Here is a 21,886-nt window from a genome sequence, read left to right as displayed (position 1 = left end):
ACAACAAGTAATAAAAGAAGCACGGGCGTTCTGAGGACCATGCCGGCGCCTTCAAGTGCAATTTCTATTGCAGTTGTACGTCCTGATTGCGGGTACGTTGTCCTGACGACATACAGAAGCTACAATCCAGAGTGGTAACAATTCGTGTATAATAGGAATCGAAAAGTGATTGGGTAAGTTTTCTCCTTGGTTTCTTTATAACTTACTAATTAATTAATATATCTTTTATGATTTCAATAATTAACAACAATTCGCTACTCTGTGCATGATTAAGTAATTGACCTTTTGCGGTTGGGGCTAGCTGCTCCCCTTTCCATGTCCCTTGTCCTCTCCTTGTGCTATTTACTATTGATTTTTGTTGCCGGCGCCGTTGGCTGCATTAAAGGAAGTTGTCGTCGCCTTTTTCTTTATATTTGTCTTGGCTTGTCTTTTTGCCAGTGCAATTGTCTCTTTGTTTGTCTAGAACGTTGAAGCGATTGGAGGGCGATGAGGAGGTCATCATCATCATCATTTGGGGGAACTTTTTTCTTTTTCAGCTAGTTAAATTTTGTTTCTCCTCCTTTTTCTTTGTCATCTATTCTTTGTGCTGAAAGAAGATTTATTTTGGCAGTTCCAAAGAGCTTAACTTGTAAATTTTTCTTCGTTTTACTTGAACATTTTTAAATTAATTTACGTGGAATTTGATTGCCCAACTTTAAGTGTTCGTTGTGTTTTATTTTGTATTCAAATTAAATGGTTTTTAGAGTCAACCAAGTATTGAAATGAAGTCAACTAATTTGGCATGTTTCTAACCACTTGACAAAGATTTTATTTCTTATTTTGTGGCCATTCTCTGTAAGTTAGTTTGCTGATTTATAGTAATTAAAAAAAATATCTTCTTAAATATCAATCAAAATTTGAATTTTATAGTTAGCATTTTGTGTTTAGTTTATACTCTCAGAAATTTGAAGTTTCCCATATCGTACATCAAATATTTTGCCTGTTCTTTGCTATCGATTAAATAAGTTGTAGCTATTTCCGTTTGGACTAATTAATGTTAGTCATTTAAATAGGATTTATTATTAATTTCAATAATCACTTGAGCGAAGCATTCGAATTGTTTGCCTCTTTTGTGTGGAGTTTGTGTTTAATTGCCAAGAACAACCAAAAACCAAAGAGGCAGAACCTTTCAACTGGCTTAAATTACAAACAATATGTATGAACAATTTCGTGTGTTGATATGTAAAAACATGTGTGTGTATATTTATGTAATGTCTCGCTCTGGTTAAACAAAAGCAGGGGAGGGCGAGAAACCCGAGGAATGGGTTCCCACTGTGAGTGTTAAATAAACCAAAAAGTTTGTTGGGTTCTTTTTGGTGTTTTGTTTGTTTGCACATGATTTATATTTACTTTTCAAAAGCTGACATTGACTGATGATAATAGTGTTGAGTTCAATGAATATTTTTGATTTTTTTTCGTTATTCTTTTTGTTTAAGAATTCCTTTTAATTATTAATATAATATCGTCAGGAACAAATACTAGCCAAAACGTTAAACCCCTATAAAGTCTTTGTTTATATTGCCCGCATATTAAATTTAGTATAGATATTAGCTATTGATTGTAAATTGCAAATTATTTATGATGATTGGCCTTCATACATAAAAAGGATAAAGCAGTTTATTGATAAGAAAGTTAAATTGTTTCTTTAATTGTCATTTTGACAAATAAGAAATAAAAATTTGTTAATTCTTATGTTTGCTTCAATAAGAATTTCTTCTTTTATCTACTTGATTAACATCTTAATTAGTTAACTAATGAATCTGTAGGTTTTTTTTGATTAAATTTTCATAAATTAAAAATTTAATTTGTCTTCATTAGCATCAGGATATATCTGGTTTTACGCATTTAGAGGTATTTTCTTAGCTTTACATTTTTGTTAAATTTACTGGAATATTTTTATGATAAATCACAAGATTTAAGAAATTAGAGCACGTGCCTTGCTAATTAAATTAGCATAGATTCATTATGACGGCAAATAAATTAATTACATTGCAAAAAAAGAAAGAAAAAAGAAAGAAAACCAGCGAAACTTGTTTCTTATACATGTAAATGCACAAATTGCGCATACGTCATGTTGTTCCAATTTCCGGTTAAAGAAGAAATTTCTTCTCTACCATTTAGAATTTATTTTTATATACTCTATAGCTAATTATTTGTTGTTGCTCGTAAACAAATTAACCAATCATTGACTATGGCAACAAAACTGGCAAAGCTTAAAAGAAAATTTTCCAAAATAATAGAAAAACGGAAGCCAAACATATTAACAACAAAAACCAAAATCAGACAAAGAATTCTATAAGCATGCTGAGTCAAAGTAAACAAAAGATTTTCTATGCAACTTTTTTTCCTATAACCACTGCCCCCAACCCAAAACATAAGCTAATGTTTCTCGCCTGACTACTGGATACCCTGCAGAGATCAAAATAAGCAACTCAAAAGATTATATGCTTCAATATGCTGGCTGATTGCATTGCTAATGACACAATTATCTGGAGTCTTATTGAGAAAATTACATGTATAGAATGCTCTACATAATATACCCGATGACTACAGGGTATAAAAGCATATATAGGTAAACATAAGTATGGCACACGTTGCTTGCGTGTTTATAATTTAACGCAATGTCTAATATTTTTCCCTCATGGTAGTAGTCCTTGAATAACTAAAAATAGAGCTAACACAAAAACAAGACCAAGAGCGACCGAATAATGTCAATTTCATTTACATTGGCACTGCGACTACTTTGCTGCGGTACCCAAACACACACACAAAAGAGTCTCAGACTTTCCTACTCCTCCTCCTACTTCTAATATGTCTAAGTCTGATTGTAAAATGTAATTTTCACTTGTCCCAAGCCTAACCCACCATTCTGTATCCTTCCATTCATTTGATGATTTATTGCCAGTCATTGCGTTGTCCCAAACAGATTCGGTTTTGATTACCGTGGTGAAAGCATTTTATTTATTATCTGCGGGTATTTGCGTCATTGGACGGGAAGCCCTAATTAATTTTATTATATTTTGCATTCGACTTTATCATTTGGCCTGCGAGCGGAAAATTAGCATAAGCATAAAGTGTTTAACATATTTTTTTGGTGGAAAAACACACAATCAAAACAAAACACAAAAGCCCGATACTCCAATAAATAACAATTTCATTTCATGCACTTGTTGGATAAATTAAATAACGTTTTTATTGGAATTTTCCAAAAGGCCCCAACGGTTTATCGAACTGTGTGATATATGGTTTAATCAGATCCTTAGATCCCTTCGAAAATATATATTCTTTTTATTCTTGATCCAAATGATCAGTCAAGTAGATTGCAATCAATCTCTCAGACATAATCAAGAAATAACATTTATAATCAGAAATCATTTTATCAGTTGATTATAAAACAAAAATATGTATGTAGGTATATAGAAATGTTCATACATTTGTATTTGCTTTGCAAATAAAAACAAAAATCATCAAGGAATTGCAAAAATTTTAATGAACCTATCGAAATTCCAGTCAAGTGGAAAATGACCTACGCCAATTGCAATTATATTGATAAATGTGACACTTTTAAAGGCTTAAGGCTTTATATATGTAGCATTTAATGCTTATCAGTCATATATATATATTCATTATTTGTTTGTGCATTTTGTATGATTTTCAATCAATATCTATTCATAGAAACCATTAAGGCATTAGAAATTATAAATCGCTTTCAATTACTACTTAATTAAACGAATTGTAAATGCTGCAATTGTAATTCAAACTGGCACATTATCCATTCGAGATATCTAATCGAAAGCAATTCGCTAAACTAATTCTATTAATAAAGTAGAGTGCAACAAATGACTAAGCAAAAGCCAAAACAGAATTCATGGTGAAGGTCGTTTGTCTTTTCCCATGCGACGTTTAATCAGTTTTCTCTCATCGCTTGCGGTGAATGCTCTTGATGCCAGATCGAATCATTTATAATGAACAAAATTATAATTGAATTAAATACTTTGTAAGAGAGCAACAAAAATTCACTATACTATATATACGTCATTTAGCGGGACTAAAATCGAAACGCAAATTGAACCGGTTCGATTTGGTTGGCCTAATTGAATGATTATTAAAAAAAATGTTGGATTTGGTTCCTGGCATTGTGTAGGGGCAGATTCATCAGTTTGCATTTTACCTGGGGGAAATGTCTTTAGAAAAGGATTCAGAGGGGTTGTTTGTCTATGGGCTAAAGGTAAAACGCATTTGTGCATCTTGTGCGTCATATTATATATTTCTTAGGGGATGTAAGAGAAATCTAATGGCATAAGAGATTTTCTATTTTCTCATTACAATATTCAGGAAATCATTTGTTGCCCTTCGGTTATTCGTGTGTTTATAATAATGCGTAGATTCTATACCGTAAATTGGCTTGATTTGATAAATTCTAAAAAAAATTGTATGCATTTTTTGTACTTCTGAAATGTAGTAGTAGAAAAGTTTTAAAAGCATTTTTGATATTTTTTAATAACCAAGATAATGAGTTTACCTATTTATATTAAAAAATATAAATATATTCAGTAATTACAAGTAAATTTTTGTAAAATGCTATAAGGTTTATAGTTTTGGCTATTTTATTTTGAATTTAAAGTTTACGTCTCAGTAATGCTTTGAAATCGGTTTATAGTTAGCCTAAATCTTTCACGGTAGAATACTTCGATTCTGATTCAATTTTATTTTTAAATGGATTCTACTTTAATTAGGTTTCCACTTTGCATTTCATAATCCTTACACTTAAAAACAATAGTCTATACTACTCTACACTCATGATAATTTACTTATTGGTAAAGGATTCGAAGATCATATATCTAAACGATATATAACAAGAATTTGAGACAAATACAGCAATTAATTCAAAATCACATAAACTTTCATTACTCTAAGTATATATCTATTTATATGTGTGGATGAGTGCAACAAATTATGTCAGTTTACCTCCTCGTATTTTTTTTGCTGAGCCCTTACAATTTGTTGGCATAATGCCAGTTCCATACCCCCCTCAGGATTATGAAGATAATGCAATTGCCCACATTTTCCGTCTCTCTATCTCTGGAACCGGTGTGAACTGGTTAAAGAAGAAAAAACCAAGCCACTTTACGGTATGCAAATGGGCAAACAGCAAACAGCTGACAGTTTGCTGCGATGCATTCAAACACCTTTGTGAGCGAAAAAAGAGAATCGAAAATCTCTCTGCATACGTATTTTTGTACGTTTTTCAAAGTCATGGCCGATATTTTTCCTATACTCAAAGACAGTCTATCGCAAGACGGCGCTGGCGAAACAAAATAGAGAGAAACAAAAATTTTAATAGAACTGAATTCGAAACGATTTCGTTAAGACATTGTAATGCTAAAATTGTGAAACGGAAAATCAAATAAATACTATAAATACAAATATGTGAAATAAACAAATGAGTTGAGATCCTATAAAAATAGCAAATAGTTTACCACCATTTGCCACAATAAAAGCGCTAAAGTGCAATTTATTATAAATAATAACCATTAATTGATGACAATTGAAGTGCGGCATGCAATCGAATTTTTCCCCTTGCATCAAAGGCAAGTGGAAAGTTTTTTGCTTGATTTTGATTTGATTTCGGTTTTTGTTACTGTCTGTGTTCGTAGTGTCAATTATAAAAATAGCAAATTAACGAGAAAAAAAATTTATGCAATCATTTAAATAAATAAATAGGCGATACATTTAAATGCAGCTCAAGACATTTTTATTGACCTTGTGGTGCAATAAATCTATATATAAATTTTATATTCCATAAAGAAATTGAATTGAAATATAAAACGAAGGAATACCCTCAGAAGAAAAGCCAAAGTAGCTCATCTTAATACGAGGTAGAAAAAGAGAGAGACTTTTCCCTTAGAGAAACCCTTTTATAGTCTACATATATACATACATATATAAAAAGGATATAAAAAGAAGCATTTAAGGTGCAAAATTTTTATTACTGGTGTAGAAAGTATTAGTTATCTGTATACCCTTATGTGAACTCTTGACTAATGTGGGAAAGGCTTCTTCTTTATCTGTTTCTTAGGAGGGGTCGACAAGAGTGGAAATGAAATGGCGTAGTTCAAGGTATTTTGTTTTTCAATATCTACAACTAAATGACATGAAATAATTCAAACATTATCTTGTAAATGTCATTCAAGAAACAAATAACAATAAGTTGTTTTTATGCATAATTCAACATGGATTTTTGTTTAGTTTCAATAAATTTAGCTGGATAATAAGCTTTAACTTTAATAACTATTTATCTTCTTCAAAAAGAGTATTTCCTGATCGATCTCTGGCATTGATATTAACAATATGTGTCTGAATTTCAAGGGGCAAGCTTTGCCCCCATGGGCCAAATAGAGCTGCTCTTAAAGTGTCCAATCTCTTAGCCTGAGGTTAAATGTATTTTCAAAAATCAAAGAGTTACACTGATAAATCAAGTCAAAACTTTCACTTTTAAGCCAATCAGTTCTTGTTAAAACCACATAACAGACTAACAAACAAAAAAAAACAAACATGTAATTTATCAACTAGAAACCTGTTACCCTATTGCCTTTGTGTTGTGAATAGAGACAAAACAAGCTACAACTTTGTCTCTAGGGGGCAAGCAAAGATGAAATTACTTAGTTCCCAGAATAAGATATACAATCAACAATTATCATAGACCAGATGCAACTGGTTATTCGAAGAGATAGCATATTTAGCTTTTCCGCCAGATAAATAATTGGTTATGCTCTTTTAAATAGTATGTTTAAATGATGAAGTCAACATGGGCGCATCAAAGGGATTACTAGAGTATGTGGAACCTCACCATTACTCACATTTTCCAAGTATAGAGTCAATCAACGTTTTTATCTCTTATTGCTATCAATTTGGGGATTAAGTTATATGGACGCCCATGCCAATTGTCAGAGATTAAGTTAGATAAACACCTCTTTTATATAGTCCCAAATATTTCGCAATTTCTTGCCTTTATTAGAACTATTCATAAAGTTCCTTTTGTTTTCTTAGCTAAGACTTTCTGCTACATATATAACCTACATATATTTCTTTATATAAGAGGGACAAATGTTTATTTTTCGCACATGTTCTATAGCTAAAATTTTGAAATTTTTAGTTTACCACGTGTCACCAACTATAAAGAAATTATTAAATAAGAAAAATATTAATTTTTATTCACATTTCATATACATATACAAATTTATTTTTCAGAAATAGATTTATCTCTGGGTGTGTTTTGAGTGTTTCAAGTTCATTGCATAAATTGAGAAACAAACAAAAATAGCAAAGCAAAAGCGAAACAAACAAATAAAGTTTAGTCACGTTTTTGACTCATATTTGTATTTTCAATGACTCTATATAATTTTTTTGTGTGTGTGTGTGTGTTCTGCTTTTTTGTTTCTACAGACGATAAATATTTAATAGATTAAGTGACAAAAGTATTTTTAAAATGCCGGAGACATTGCCTTGCGTTATCAAGCACCAAAGTAGTGTGTGTCAAAAAACTGTAAACTTAATGGTATTTATTTTATGAAACTCGTTGGATTTTAGTTTAAGCCATATAAACAAGATGGGAGTAACTTTGTAGTTAACTGTAAACTATAAAAGTGAGAATGAGGATGAAGGGCAAATGACTAAACATCAAATGTTAGGAAAATTGCATTGTTCCCTTTATATAGATAGATGTGATTCTCTATCATTCTCCCTCTGCCTTTCTCTCTGTTAGTTCGACACTAATCACGATCATGTTCATGATCACGTCGAGGTTTCGTTGTAAATTTAAATTTTTTTGTCTTTTTTTTAGTGGCTATCTGTATTGAGAAGCGATTCGAACCAATTTAAAGCGGTTCATGTCACTCATTTCATTACTTGGCAATTGAGTTTGACTTTTCGACGAGCTTAAAAGGCGACACACCCCTCTTTTGGAGGTCTCCACTTCACGGTGGATCTATGGATCCGTTCAATTTGTTGTTTACGTTACGCATTCTAATTTCTTTTTTTCTTTTTCAATGGAATATTTCCAACATAAAAAAAGCTGGTACAACAGATCACCAAACATTTCAATCAGCATATGAGATCATTTGCATATGGTACAGGGCCAGTCAACAGGAGAGAGAAAGAGAAAGAGAGAACAGAAAAGGAAGGGGCAGCATTTTCACTTTAATTGGTTTATTTTGATATTGGCGACACTTTGGCCATTTCTTCCTTCATCTGTTGGTTTTTTTTTTTTTGCGGTTTATGTAATATTTCATTGCTGTTTGTGTATTTTTTTTCTCTGGGTCAATTGATTGTTGATTTTTTTATTTTTATTTTGCATCTGCCTTTTGGATTCCATTCAAGGTTTTGTTAAGTTTTAAAAAAATATAACATAGAATATTGTGGCTGTGAGTTCAATAAACTTTTGGATAAGTTTTCCATAGGTGTGACAATATATTTATCCAAACTTGCTAACAAAAGCATTTTATCATTAGATGAAATTTCAATATTGGTGACACAAACAAGGTTTAACTATAAATTTATGCATTTCATATTTGTCCTTTTATTTAAAATTTGTTATTTTAAAATTTTTTGTGATTTTTTGAACCAAAGCAATGAACTAAAATAACCTGGCCTATATACCTTTGACCTATTAACTTAATCGTAGGTTTCACTTTACTTAAATTAAATAAAAAGTTCATAAAATATCCCCTTTTTTGAATGGAAATAGTTTGGAAATAAAGATTCAAAGCATTTTATATAGCAATTTGTATATTTATGTAAAGGCAGCGGATTTTATGAATTGTTTACTTATAAATTTTCATGGTCATTCGTAGCCTAAGTACTTAAGAAAACCTCTTCAAACACAATTCGAAGGTCTAGACTCTAGACTTTTTTATGATGGTTCTTCACTTTGTAATGGAACTTCTTTTTTTTTGCTGTGAAAATCATCTAAATCAATTTTAGTTTCTTTAGAAATGAGCAAGTTCAAGGTTGGACCAAGATGGCTCAGATGCTATCTCAGGAACTACTCCATTCCATCTGTTACGACTATTTCAACGATAAAACTAGGGAATTAAAACTAGATAGTGCGAATAGGACGTAAAAAGCTTACAACTCCCAAGTTCAAGTTCAAACTCGCTTAAAATGCTTCATCAGCTGTCTTAGATGAATTGTAAGAAGTTTGGTTTACCTCAATCCATTTAATTATAGCTTTTAAAATATTGTTAATTTAAAATCTATTTGTTCCGTCATCTTTTTCTGTTGCATTTTCGGCTAATGATATGCATTTTTTTATAAAGATTCTGACTAAGACAACTCATAAAGACGTTTTGCGAATGAAGCTTTTACGTTTATCTTTCAGGTAATCTTTGGTCTGTTGTCTCTTCCTTTTTGATATTTTTTTTATCAAGTTTTTTAAATTGCGCTCTATTTTGTTAAGCTCTTTAAAAAAATGCCAAAGTGTAACGCTATATATCACATTTAACTACATGCACATAGTGAGACAATGATTCATCGACATAGACAGAGATGTACTTACATATTTGGAATTAGATACCTTTTAGAATAACCTTTTATATGCTGGAATACATAGTGTAATAATGCCAAAAAGTAATTCAATTAACCAAACATGTGAAATTGGTAACATGGGTTGGATATTGATAAGATATATATGTACATACATACAGATATGATGTAGGTGAGCCCGAAAGCGATAGAAAAACAGCTGGGAGCAGCTTTTGGCATTGAAACTCTTGGTAGATTCATTTGATAAGCATGCTCTCTTATCCGCCCTACGTAGTTGCGTTTTATGTATTGTTTTTCGCTTTTACTTCTCGGCGAGACAAAAAAAAATTGGCTATAAAGCTCATGCCAAGCACATGTAAGAAGCCTCCAACGAGTTGTGTTGGCCAGTCCGCAGTCCGAACCAGACTGGTTAGCGCCAGTTGTAACCAATTAAGAGTGAGTGAGTGAGTTGTTTGTTAAAGACTGAGACCGAGAACGTGCTCAGAAAATGGCGTCATGAAGCGTATAAAGACGAGAATTTTTATAGAGTACAATCGTATATGTACGTTCTTATTTATGCATATAAATACATACGTTCTGAATTTGCTACGGACGCCTCAAGTTCAGCGAGTGTTGCAGACAGTTTTGAAGTTGCGAAAGGGCAACAAGTGTTTGACATACATTCAGAGCCCAGCAGAGGACAGTAGTGGATGTCGGACCGTTTCAATAATGGAAATTTCTCTGTGATGTTTCATACAGACAGATGAGATGACAATGATGTCCAAGTACTTATATATCACCGCCCTTTAATTGGTTTCTGGAAGCCGCAGAGCAAAATAAAAACATGAGACATTCCTAAATACAGAACGTGCCGTTTGTGAATAATGAGTATTTTTTCTTACGAGGAAATCTTAGATTTAAAAACCTTGACGTTCTTTTGTTGTGATTTCTCAGAATAATGCTATAACCTTTAAGTGATAGGTATTTTCATTGGGTCTCTATAACAATTGTTCGGTTTTTACTTCTATATCAAGTTTTTATCTTCAATATTTTTTAATACCCGCATATAGTTTCATTTACTCAATATTACTCATTACTTGTATGCTCCCATTCAAATCCCAACCGTCATCTTGAATAAAAGTTACTTGAAATACTTTAATCATTAATTGTCATATCATTTTAATTGATGACAAATGTTTTGTTTTGTTTATATCTATTTACATATACAAATTTATTATTTGCCCTCATGTTTGCCCACATCAAACCCGTTGGAAAGGGGAATATAATAGCCAAACAAACCAAAAGCAAACATTTACAATTTGAATCAATTAAACAAAAAGTCGAAGAAAGAAGAAAGAAACGAAGTTTTTTATATTTCAAAACTAAAGCTATTTTTACCCTGCAAAATAATATTGTTAACATATTTTGAAAAAAAGATGGATATGTTGGTAATTTTATTTAGATTATATATATTCATTTTATATTTGTTAAGCAGGCAGCTTTTTATATTTTCAAAAGACATTTGTTTTTTAATCAATCTTAAGTAAAAGATCATCCTCAAAGGACATGTCATATAAAAGTCAGTTCTTGGACAAATTTTAACCGTCTAAAACTATTCTGTATTGACACTTGATGTACATTATAATGCCTCCAAGCATACAAACTTAGAGAACTTGAAGCTTCTCTCAGCAACTCTATATAACTCTGATATCTAGCAGGTCCAAAAGGGTTTTCAAAATTAATAATTTTAGTTCTCGGTTAAGTCTTAGTTCTTCAAAATAGTTTTAGGACTGAGCCAATTATAACTCTTTTCTTTTAGAGTTTATAGGGTAATACGAAGTTTGAGTTCGAGCTGAGCTTATGGAATATTTCTTTATGCATATAAACAACAAGAAAACTTTTCCATAGTTAAACACGCGTTGCATTTGCATAAAGGGGGAACTGAGACATAATGACGCCATCAGCAACATATGAAGCATATAAGTATTATGTGTATATGTATATAGAAAACTATTGGTATATAGAAAAGTTCCAGATGTAAGCACTATTTAAGACCAAAGGCATTTGCTGAACTTGAAGTCAAAGCGCTCTCAATTGGCACGCGAGTAGCAACAGATCGTAACACTTGGGACAGCTGATTGGGAGCCAAGAGAGAACGAGAGAGAATTGGAGTGGTTGTGTGACTGTGTGAGTGTGTGTGCTTCCCCATCAACAACAGCAACAGCAGCAGCAGTTGCTTGTTGTTGGTTGTCGTTAATGGTCGTTTGGGGCGCTCTTTGCCAGCAGAAGCAGCTGCAATTTATTCAACTTAAAAAAACCTTTAAACAATTTCAAAATATATCCACAAAAAAATAGAAGATGTAAAACTTATTAACTATTACGCCTTGCTCCGTTTAAACGTGTTAAGTGTGATTTAGTGCCCAAAAGTAAAAACAAAACCGAAAATATTATAAATAAAATACACGCATCTAATAAATGTCTATAATTAGTAAGTTCAATAATGTGTGAATATCGCAAAAGATGAAAAAAAATACATTTATAAATTTTTTGTTTACCAGCATTATAAAAAAAAAATCGCATTTTCGAAACATTTCGCAAGTGTATGTGAAAAAAAAACAAGTACGAAAAGCAACCCAAAATCTAAATCAAACCACAATAGTTAATATTATTGAATGCAGACGGACAACAAAAATTATAAGAAACTATTTTTATTTTTGTCAGATTCGAATTTAAAGACTTGAACTGATCAAGGACTTGAAATTTAACAATATTTTTCATAATTTTGAAGACGAAATAAGAGTTCATAGAAATATCTTTTGAAAAGAATTTTTGTTTTCACAAAGAATCCAAACAACAAAAATTCTAGGAGATGAAGATTTTCAAATAAAAGCATTTGCAGAGTAACAACTAAAAGAAAAATTTTAGAATGTTGAAATTAATTTATATCTATGTGTTTTTATTTCATTTTATCTTAAATTTTTGAGATAAAATTAGTTAAAAAATAATGTTTTAAGTAATTTTAAGCTCAGAAGCCATTTTAGAAGATTCTTACACAGAAAACTTGTTTATTTATACATTTTTTTAGAGATTTATTTTAGCAATGAAAAATATTGATGAAACACACCTTCATGTACTTATCAAAGTGGCTTCCGTTGTATTTTCTAATGAAATTATAACATTATTAATTAACAATTCAATATTTGGCAATATGATTTGTTATCCCTTCGTAAATTCCCCATGGTTGCTTTCAACATTCGTTCAAAGAGAAGAGCATAAATTTATATTTATTCAACATTTTAGTATAGTCTCGAAATCACTCACAACATTTAACTAGGTGTAAAAGTTAGCAGGATTTGAATCAAGTTAGGTGCAAAAATAATGACTATAAGAAAAAAATACATACAATAAAATCACACTTAGTCACAATACGATCGAATGTACAAATTATAAATGATTCACTATATGGAGAATCAAGAGAACTGAGTTGAGTTTGTTTAGGGCAAAGACTTCCGCATGGCATTGTATATATTTATGTAGATCATATGTATATATATAGGACAGCTAAAGTTGGCCCTTTTCTGACTTTTCTTTGTGCTCTTTTGTCCAGATCGGCGAACAAAGAAGTTTTGCGGGTGAACGGGGGGAGGGGAGATGTAATATATAAACATGCAGATCATGCAGCAGTCCAAGGCAAAAAAAACAGACAGCTGTTTGGCATCACAGTCGATCTCAATATTGTGAGATGGAGAAAATGGGTACAGTTGGCAACAAAATGCTCAAGTGCACGTGTTTTTATTTTTTGGAATCGCTAAAAGAAAGTATTTTGTTAGGTTAGATAAGATCGTGTTGGCTTGATATTGGCATTGACTTTTGAACGTAGTAGCTAAAATAGTTTTCGGTAGTTTGTGTTTAACCATATCAACACTGAGAAGCTATTAGCACTTGAGACTTAACCGCCTGTCTGATATATTTTGAGGGCATTATCTAATCGCATTTGTTGTTATTATTATGTGTGGTTGACTTTATTAAGTTTTAATTGCATAATTAGAGTATTAGCCATGAGCTTTGATTTTTTTTGGGCGGCAACAATAAATTTTTGACCATGAGCCACGGGTGGATGGATTATTATTATTTATGATAAGCAATAGCTACTCAATCATTATGAAAGGTGTGTAAATTAAATGAACATAAGGGAAAGTGAAGTGTATTAAAAATTAAAATAAATAGTATAATTACAGCGATATCTGAAACAAATCCAATTTGATCAAATAAATTTTTTTGATGATATTGAAGATTATTTTAAAGGCTAGAAAACTTGTTAAAAATAAAAGAAGCTAAAATCAATTGTAGAGAAACTGAAATCTAATGTTTAATGTTTATACTTGGAAGTCTTGACTCAACATAAAAACGACTAAAGTATGTGCATTAACAATTAATTAAGTACATAGAATAGAAATGTGCGAAATTTGGCACTTTGATTCCAATCGAAAATACTCTTGCCTTTTAGCCACAATGTTGTTCAGAGAACTTTAAGGCGAACAACTAAAACTTAGTCAGCCAAATATATAAAAAAAACTGTGTAAATGATAAGAAATAGAAAATAAACAAACCAAAAACATGGAAAGTCATGAGAATCTCTTACAGTTTTATAACCACTGCTCAGGCCCTTAAAAGTATGCTTTATTTTTTGGCATAAGGATATATTATGACTCATTTAAAATATAAACTTAATTCTTATTTTTTTAACCTTTAAAGTCTAATTAATACATCTAAATTGTTTAATTTGTAAGTCCATTCCTTTTTTTCATAGTTTTTATTAGTTGTTCTAGGAATGATTTGTGATTTCCCTAATAGAAAACTTAAACCTTTATTGATAAGACACGCTTCAGTCATAAATGGCAATACATATTTTTGTTGTATTAAAGTGATAAAATGAAAGCGTATGAAATTGCATACCCATATGACTCAGTTGTTGTTTCGATTATCGCTTTTCACATATTACAAAATCCCCCGAAGCACAATATATGATAATTGAAGAAATTAATATATTACTATACTATATCACAGCAAAGCCATCAAAAATCGAACTATAGGTCAATCGAATAGATATGTATATCTTCTATAAAACTTTGCAAAACTTATAGCCAAACTGAATATATTTTGTTTTGACTTTTGCGGGGGCTATAAGACAACAGCAACTTGACTATAACAATTAGCATAGCAATTTTCGTGGCAATATTGAAAGGCGTCACACGGTGCGTATGAGTATCATGCAAATCGAAATAAGATCGTAACGAATTCTCCGCAACTTGATTTTTTTTCATTTTGTTGTTGCTTTTCACAGCTTTTGGTTTTAATTATGACCTGTCGTTATTGTTGTTTTTGCTCTCTATCCTAACAGCTGTTTGTGGATTTTATTGTTGTTATTTTTTTTTTTTTTTTTTGTTTATTAAACAATCTACTTTGCCCGGTGGAAGCTCAGTCTGTGAAAAACATTTCGCGGATAAGCACACACAAAAAAAAAGGTCTCCAGGCCAACAAAACAAAAGAGATTCATTCGGTTGGCGGTTTAGTGGAATAAAAAAAAAGAACATTATAAACAATATAGTATATTTATCTATCTACGCATTTACGTTTGTGTGCGTTTGTCTTACTCGTAATCATGTTGGCCAGTGAATTTGTTTGTTAAACAAATAAAAACAGACATGGCGTGTGCGGCGTGATTCTCGAGCCAATGAACTTGGAAATATCAAATCAAATGGAATAATATATACTACATATACATACAAATATGATAGATGTGGAAAAATAGACGACATTGTTTTGAACAAAATATATATTTAGATACGCGCATATATATATATATATCTAGACTAATTGAAGCTGTCGTCTTTGTGGCTAAAAAAGAGAAAAGTGTATATTTTTGTTTATTTTTCTGTCTTGTTACTACGCTGCAGAAGAATATTGCTAAATCTTTTTTTGGTTGGTTTGTTTTTTGATCAACAAAAACAAGACAAAAGACGGAAAACAAAAAAACAAAACAACAAATATTAATCAACTTTGTGTGTGTGTGTTTTTGTTTCAAATCAGTTTTGAAATCATCATCGTTGTAAATTGAATTACTTGTGCAGGTAAATTAAATATTGAGGGCTTGTGTATTCTTGTTTCTTTTCTGTATTTGATTACCTTCAACATATTTAAGCAAACAACTCGTCTGTGTAATCGATGGATACCCTCTCCTACTTGGGCTTAAAAGGGTATATTGTAAATTGTCTTTTTGCTTTTATTAGTTTGTTTAGCAGCTAATGAGATATCAATAGTCTTGGTATATATAATAACGTTTGCCAAATAGTGATTGACTAAAAAGAGAGAGAAAGAGAGAGTCAATAAACTTGTAGAGTTCTATCTAGTTTAGAAAGAATAAGATATGATGAGTATATAGTTTATTAGAGATAAATTTTTGACTAACTTGAAAGAGTTTTCAATTAGTTCCCCACTAACTTAAGAGAGTGACTTCTATATACCTTTTAGTTAATAAAATTAGTGTGATTTAATAACTGTGTCTCCTCTAGAAACTTAATAGCTTGCAACTTTCTGATTATTACACGGTAATTGATGAGATACCTTCTCCTAATCTATTATGTTTTTTTTTCACATCAAAACAAACCTTGAAATTTGGATTGGGGATTTTTTTTTGACTATTAGTTTACTTGAATTTCAATTTTTTTTCTTGGCTTAAATAAAACCAGTTGCCCAAAAAAAAAACAAAAAATAAATTGGTGTATGCAAAAAAAAAAAAGCGAAAACTTGATTTTACAAAATTTATATATTTTGCTTAGATTTTTAGCCTGTGTGTGTGTGTAATTGTAGGTCTAGCCACTAAGCAAACACTCGACTCACTCAAATGCGCGTATCTAATGAATTGCAAAATAATTGTAGATTTTCTTAAGAAAAACGAGGCAAGCCAGACAACAACGACAAATTTTAAACGTCAAGTCACACGTGTTTGGACTCAATTAGAAGTCAACCGGCCGACTTTGTCTTGATTTGACTTGGCAACAGAGGAGTGAAATGCGAACTTGAATCGTATTCGTGGAGTAGTTAATGTTAGTTTTGTTTGGTTTATCTAAATGAATGTCCATATAATTATTACGCCACTGATAAGCTGCTGGCCTTAATAGGCTATGCTAAGTTATTAGTTAAACGAATAATATTCTACTTAACTATTTTTATTGCTTTGAAGAAATTCAATAGTTTTTATTGCGATTTTAACCAGAAAAAAATGTGTTAAGTGAAAGTTGTTATTTATTTATTGTATTATTTAGTTTTAAGTTGGGTTTTTTTCTTTTGCGTATTTAAACGTATTCAATTAGCATTTGTAAAATAAAATAGATCAATTGCCAATTCGTGTTATTGTGAAAATGAGGCAATAAGCACACAATAGAAACTGAAATGAAAAAAAAAAAACAGTAGTCAATTATTAAATGGCCGAAGGTCCCAATATAGTATAAATACTATTTATGATATGCTAGAAATAAGTGAAATTAGGCAATATGTCTTAATAATGAAGTCAAATAATAGTCTCAATGTCTTTTAAGGCTGTTTTTGCTTGAAATGGTGGCACTAGGCCCCCTAAAATATGCAATATTAGTAAGGAAAATTGCTTTTCGAAACGTATAAAGATAATTTTAAAAAGTCCTGTGTATAATAAAAAGAAATCTTCTTTATATGGACATTTTTAAAGTTACAAGAAGTAACTTCTTAGAAGTTATAAGTTTGTTGAAAACAATTAACATTTTTCCAGGCTATTGCTTACATTATGGAGCAAAAGAGCGAATTCAGATCATATCGAAAACCTTTTTTAATTTTGAGATCTACATCAAATGACAATTTTTTTGTGTAAAAAATATCAATAAATATTGACAATTATTATACATAATTATGCTAATTTATTTAAGCATTTATTTTTGGGTTTTCGCTTGGTTAGCACTTTTTGTTATATAGTTATTGTATACACACATGCGTTCAATATATATAGGCCGATTTTGTGATACAAAAAACTTTCACCGTGTATACGAAATATTTGCATATTGATTAGTCACAAACTCCAAATTTAAATATACATTAAATATAGCTACACTTTTATCGTTTTTTTTTCTTTAATTAATTAAAATTAATAGATGTTATGTGTATATATTTTAGTTGTTTTTTGTTTTGATTTCGTTGTTTTTTATTTGATTTTTGTCTGCGACGTATTTAATATATATTTTTTATGCAGAGACCGCTCAACCGGTTTCAGATGAATAATTATTATCTTATCAAAGCAAAAAACGATAAACATATTTATATAGTACATATACATAAATATATGTGTTTGTCTGTGTTTGTTCAATGACCTTAATTAATGAACCAAACAATAATTTGTTTTTCTATGTTACAGGAAGGGCAACCAATGTGAACTAAACGCTGGATAAACAAGAAGTTAAACACACACACTCATCTACACCCGCACACATAAGCACACAGTCACACTGACACACACACAGAAAAATTGTGATATACTTTCATAGGAAAATCCATGTGAAACCCATTGGGAAAATCCCTCTCTCCTAAATAGAAAACATTTACATTTTGTACATACCACGCCGACTTATTCACGTTCTAAGTACAAATCCATCAACTAAAAAAATCTTGAAAAATCATCAACTATAAGCAAAATGGATTTCGATCAAATACTTGCCAAATGTGGCGATTTCAATCGTTATCAATTCATGATACTCGCCCTCTTCGGCTTTATCAATATCATCGTATCGATGGTGAGTACAAAAGTAATTCAAAAAATAAAACTAAATAACAAAGGGAATGTTTTTTTCTTGCAGCATTATTTTACACAAACAGTCATTAGTTTTGTGCCAGATCATTGGTGCTATCACGATAAGCTAGTGAATATGACGTATAAGGAAATAGCTGAAATCTATTCAAGATTTGAGAATCCATCATGCACACGTTTGGCAGACATCAATGGACCAAATGTCACAGTTAGCACTGAGAAATGTGAACGCTGGATCTATAATTATGATTTTGGCTATAGAAGCATGAACACAGAGGTAAGTCAAGACGATATTAATGTTTTTCAACAGAAAGCTGAAATAATTTGTATCTAATTCTAGTTGAATTGGGTCTGTGATTCGGCTTACAAGGCTCGCATAGGACAATCTTTATTCTTTATTGGCTCTGTGGTGGGCACCTTATTCTATGGCCTGTTATCTGATAAAATTGGTCGTGTTCCTGCTTTAATATTATCTAATTTCTGTGGCTTTGCTGGCGATTTCTCAACAATATTCACCAAAAGTGTGGCTACATTTACATTGTGCCGTTTCATATCGGGTCTGGCGGCCGATACCAATTTCTATCTCATGTATATTATAGGTAAGTGCCAGAAAGTAAACCTCATCAGAATACTTGTTACATCTCTTATTATCCTATTTACAGTGCTCGAATATATACGTCCTAGCATGCGTACTTTGGGTCTCAATATGGCTGTGGGTCTATTCTATTGCCTGGGCTTGGTATTCACTCCTTGGTTGGCTGTTCTGGCCGGTCATTGGCAAATCTATTTGGCCTGCACTTCCATACCCATTCTCCTGGTGGTTCTCTTCTATTTTGTGGTGCAAGAAAGTGCCCAATGGTTGGTCACTCGTAATGACATTGATGGCGCCATTAAGCGATTGAAACGTGTGGCCAAGTTCAATGGTTGTCGAGTAACGCAGGCGGATTTCGATGAGTTCCGTCGTCACTGTCAGATGACACGAGAGATGCAAGGTGGCGATGATAAGAAGCATGCCACTCTCTTGGATATGTTCAGGACGCCGCGCATGCGCAAGAATACATTGATTTTGTTCTTCAAGAGGTAAGTCAGAGATTAATTTCATATAATTTTAGATTATTATATGTATTTATGTATTTTCAGCATGGTTATTACTCTGTGCTACGATGCTGTCTCTCGTAATGTAGAAGGCATGGGAATTTCCCCCTTCATTATGTTCTCGCTAAGTGCCTTGGCCGTTTTACCATCCAGCATTCTGTTGGTCCTGCTCCAGGATCGCATTGGACGTAAGGGCATGGCTTCGGGCTCGCTGCTGGTGGGTGGCCTCTTCACAGCCGCTGCTGGCATTGCCATAGCCTATCAACAGGATAATCATAATGCCATATTGTTGGCATGTCTGACCATAGCTGCACGTTTTGGTGTTGCTATATCCTATGAATCGGGCTCACAATATGCCACCGAATTGATACCCACTTGTGTGCGTGGACAGGGTGTAGCAGCTGTGCATGTGGCTGGATTTGCCGCCTCTTTCCTGGCTCCCTACATTCTCTGGTTGGGTACATTCTTTAAGGCAGCTCCTTCCATCATATTGGGCATTCTATTCTTTGCTGGCTCCTTTGTATGCCTCCTGCTGCCCGAGACATTGAATAGGAGCCTGCCGACCACCATTGAGGAAGGTGAAGTCTTTGGCAAGGGTGAACGCATGTTCGATTTCCCTTGTCTCCAACATCATGACGATGATGAAGAGTCCGACTCTGAGTTGGAGAAATATAAGCGCAAACATTCACTCATCGATGCCAAGCAACAGGTGGACTCCAATAGTAGCAAGCGTAAGCAATCCCTCATCGATGCCGATCGTGAAGAACAGGCACTCAAGGATGCCAAGCATTAGTTTTTGTAATTAGCCAGCATTAGTTTAAAACAAATTTTAAGATATCCAGAGTTAATCCAACAAACAACAAAAGAGACAAGAAAACATTATCCCTCACCACACAAGTGTGCTCATAACGATGAAGACGACGCCTTTACCCAATTATCTATATAATATCATATACCTACCTATTATTAACGTTTGCTAGTTTTTTTTATGTAGGTCATAACTCAATAAGGCTAATGTAACAATTTTTCAAAACAAAAAAAAACAATTTTTTTCCAAAAAATGTGTATAAAAATGGAACAGTAAAGTTAACATATAAGCGGCACAACATCACTTAAATGAAATAGATTGGAAAACACACACATATACTTAAATATACATATACTATACTTAAATTTATTCTATTGTATATACATTATAAGTGCTCTAGTAGTAAGGTTTAATTGAATTATTCAATTATTTGTTCAATGCTAAAAGAAAACAAACACAAAAACTGATAATAATTACAAAACTTAGACGAAAAAATAAAATATACAATTCAAATTAAAGAAAATTTCTATAAATTTTTGAGAGTTCAAAAAGTGAGAGTGAAAATTTTATTTTTTAACTTGAATTTTAAATTATTTTTTCATATTTTGCAATATATTTTTCTGAGCGACTTAAAACTAAAATAAATTGTCAGAGTTTGTTGTCCAAATGGTGATAGTTTGAAATTTGCCGCTTTAAAATTAACATCGATAACTATCGGAACTTTGTTGAACGCAAAACTATCGCAGTCGGCGAATTTCATTCGTTAAATCAAAATGTACTGCATACTTTTAGACGTCTTGGTTTAATACAAATGTAGTAAAAGCCGTTAACTTTAAATTGTAGATTATTGAAAATTAAGCAATTAATGATAAAAACATTAAAATTTTGCCCGTAGTTTAGGGAACCTTTATCATCATAAGCCTGATAAGCACCAGCCCGGCTTTGTTTACTGACAGATTTCTAATCTTTGGAATAGTAAGAGCTATGACCACTCCAAATTAGGGATATTGATAATGTATATCTTTAATATTAATTTTTCTGAAAGAATTTTAGTTTTTACTTAAAGCGCTGTTTGCAAAAAAAGGGGATTTTTAAAGCTTACTGTCCTTGATATCGATACATTGTCATTATCGCCTTTATATCGGTTTCTATATCGCGTCAAAATGTAAATAACAAAACACACAAAAAGTAATTAAATAGTGATCTACATATATATTCCAAGACTCGACTCTCCGATATAGGTATGTTCTAATAGATATATTGCAGCTGCAAAAACAACAATTTGGGTTAATCTCAATCTTAAAGTCCCACACATTGTCTCAGTACTTTAGCTTTTCACACTTTTCTTCAAGTCATACACACACACATACACTTTTACATGTATGCATGTATATATGTACTACCTATAGAGCAACTGCCGTTAACAACTTAATCTTAAGAGCAGTGAGAGGGTGTAAGGGGGGTAAGGGGGTCTGGCTGGTTGGCTGTCTGACGCTGTAACTTCAAAGTTCTTGAAGCTATTTTCCTTTGAAAGAAAAAGAAACTAAAGGCAAAATGAATTAACGCTACATTAATTTATTTAATCATATTTC

At 31.9% G+C, this 21,886-nt stretch overlaps 1 protein-coding gene across 2 annotated transcripts; it reads left to right on the top strand.

Moving 5' to 3' along the window:
* Positions 1-8: 8 nt before the first annotated feature.
* LOC6647159 (organic cation transporter protein) lies at positions 9-20,749 on the top strand. 2 transcript variants are annotated; one of them, XM_002070427.4, is made up of 6 exons: positions 9-173; positions 18,002-18,377; positions 18,441-18,668; positions 18,732-18,990; positions 19,054-19,471; positions 19,532-20,749. In XM_002070427.4, exons 2-6 carry the CDS (start codon positions 18,279-18,281, stop codon positions 20,277-20,279), a joined length of 1,752 nt encoding a protein of 583 aa, XP_002070463.1. In that variant the 5' UTR covers positions 9-173; positions 18,002-18,278; the 3' UTR covers positions 20,280-20,749. The 2 variants fall into 2 exon arrangements, with proteins under 2 accessions (XP_002070463.1, XP_023034612.1); XM_023178844.2 differs by lacking the exon at positions 9-173 and adding an exon at positions 15,670-15,692.
* The last annotated feature ends 1,137 nt before the right edge of the window (positions 20,750-21,886 follow it).

This window comes from Drosophila willistoni, chromosome 3R, assembly GCF_018902025.1.
Source record: "Drosophila willistoni isolate 14030-0811.24 chromosome 3R, UCI_dwil_1.1, whole genome shotgun sequence".
Lineage (NCBI taxonomy): Eukaryota > Metazoa > Arthropoda > Insecta > Diptera > Drosophilidae > Drosophila > Drosophila willistoni.
Note: the sequence above shows the minus strand (reverse complement) of the source record. Positions and strands in the feature narration are given on the sequence as shown.

What these genes read in the sequence shown, in the direction of transcription:
- LOC6647159 (XM_002070427.4), top strand. Translation starts at nt 18,279, where the DNA reads ATGGATTTCGATCAAATACTTGCCAAATGTGGCGATTTCAATCGTTAT. An exon ending in ATAGAAGCATGAACACAGAG is followed by an intron (nt 18,669 to 18,731) that starts GTAAGTCAAGAC and finishes ATCTAATTCTAG; the next exon opens with TTGAATTGGGTCTGTGATTC. An exon ending in CTATCTCATGTATATTATAG is followed by an intron (nt 18,991 to 19,053) that starts GTAAGTGCCAGA and finishes TCCTATTTACAG; the next exon opens with TGCTCGAATATATACGTCCT.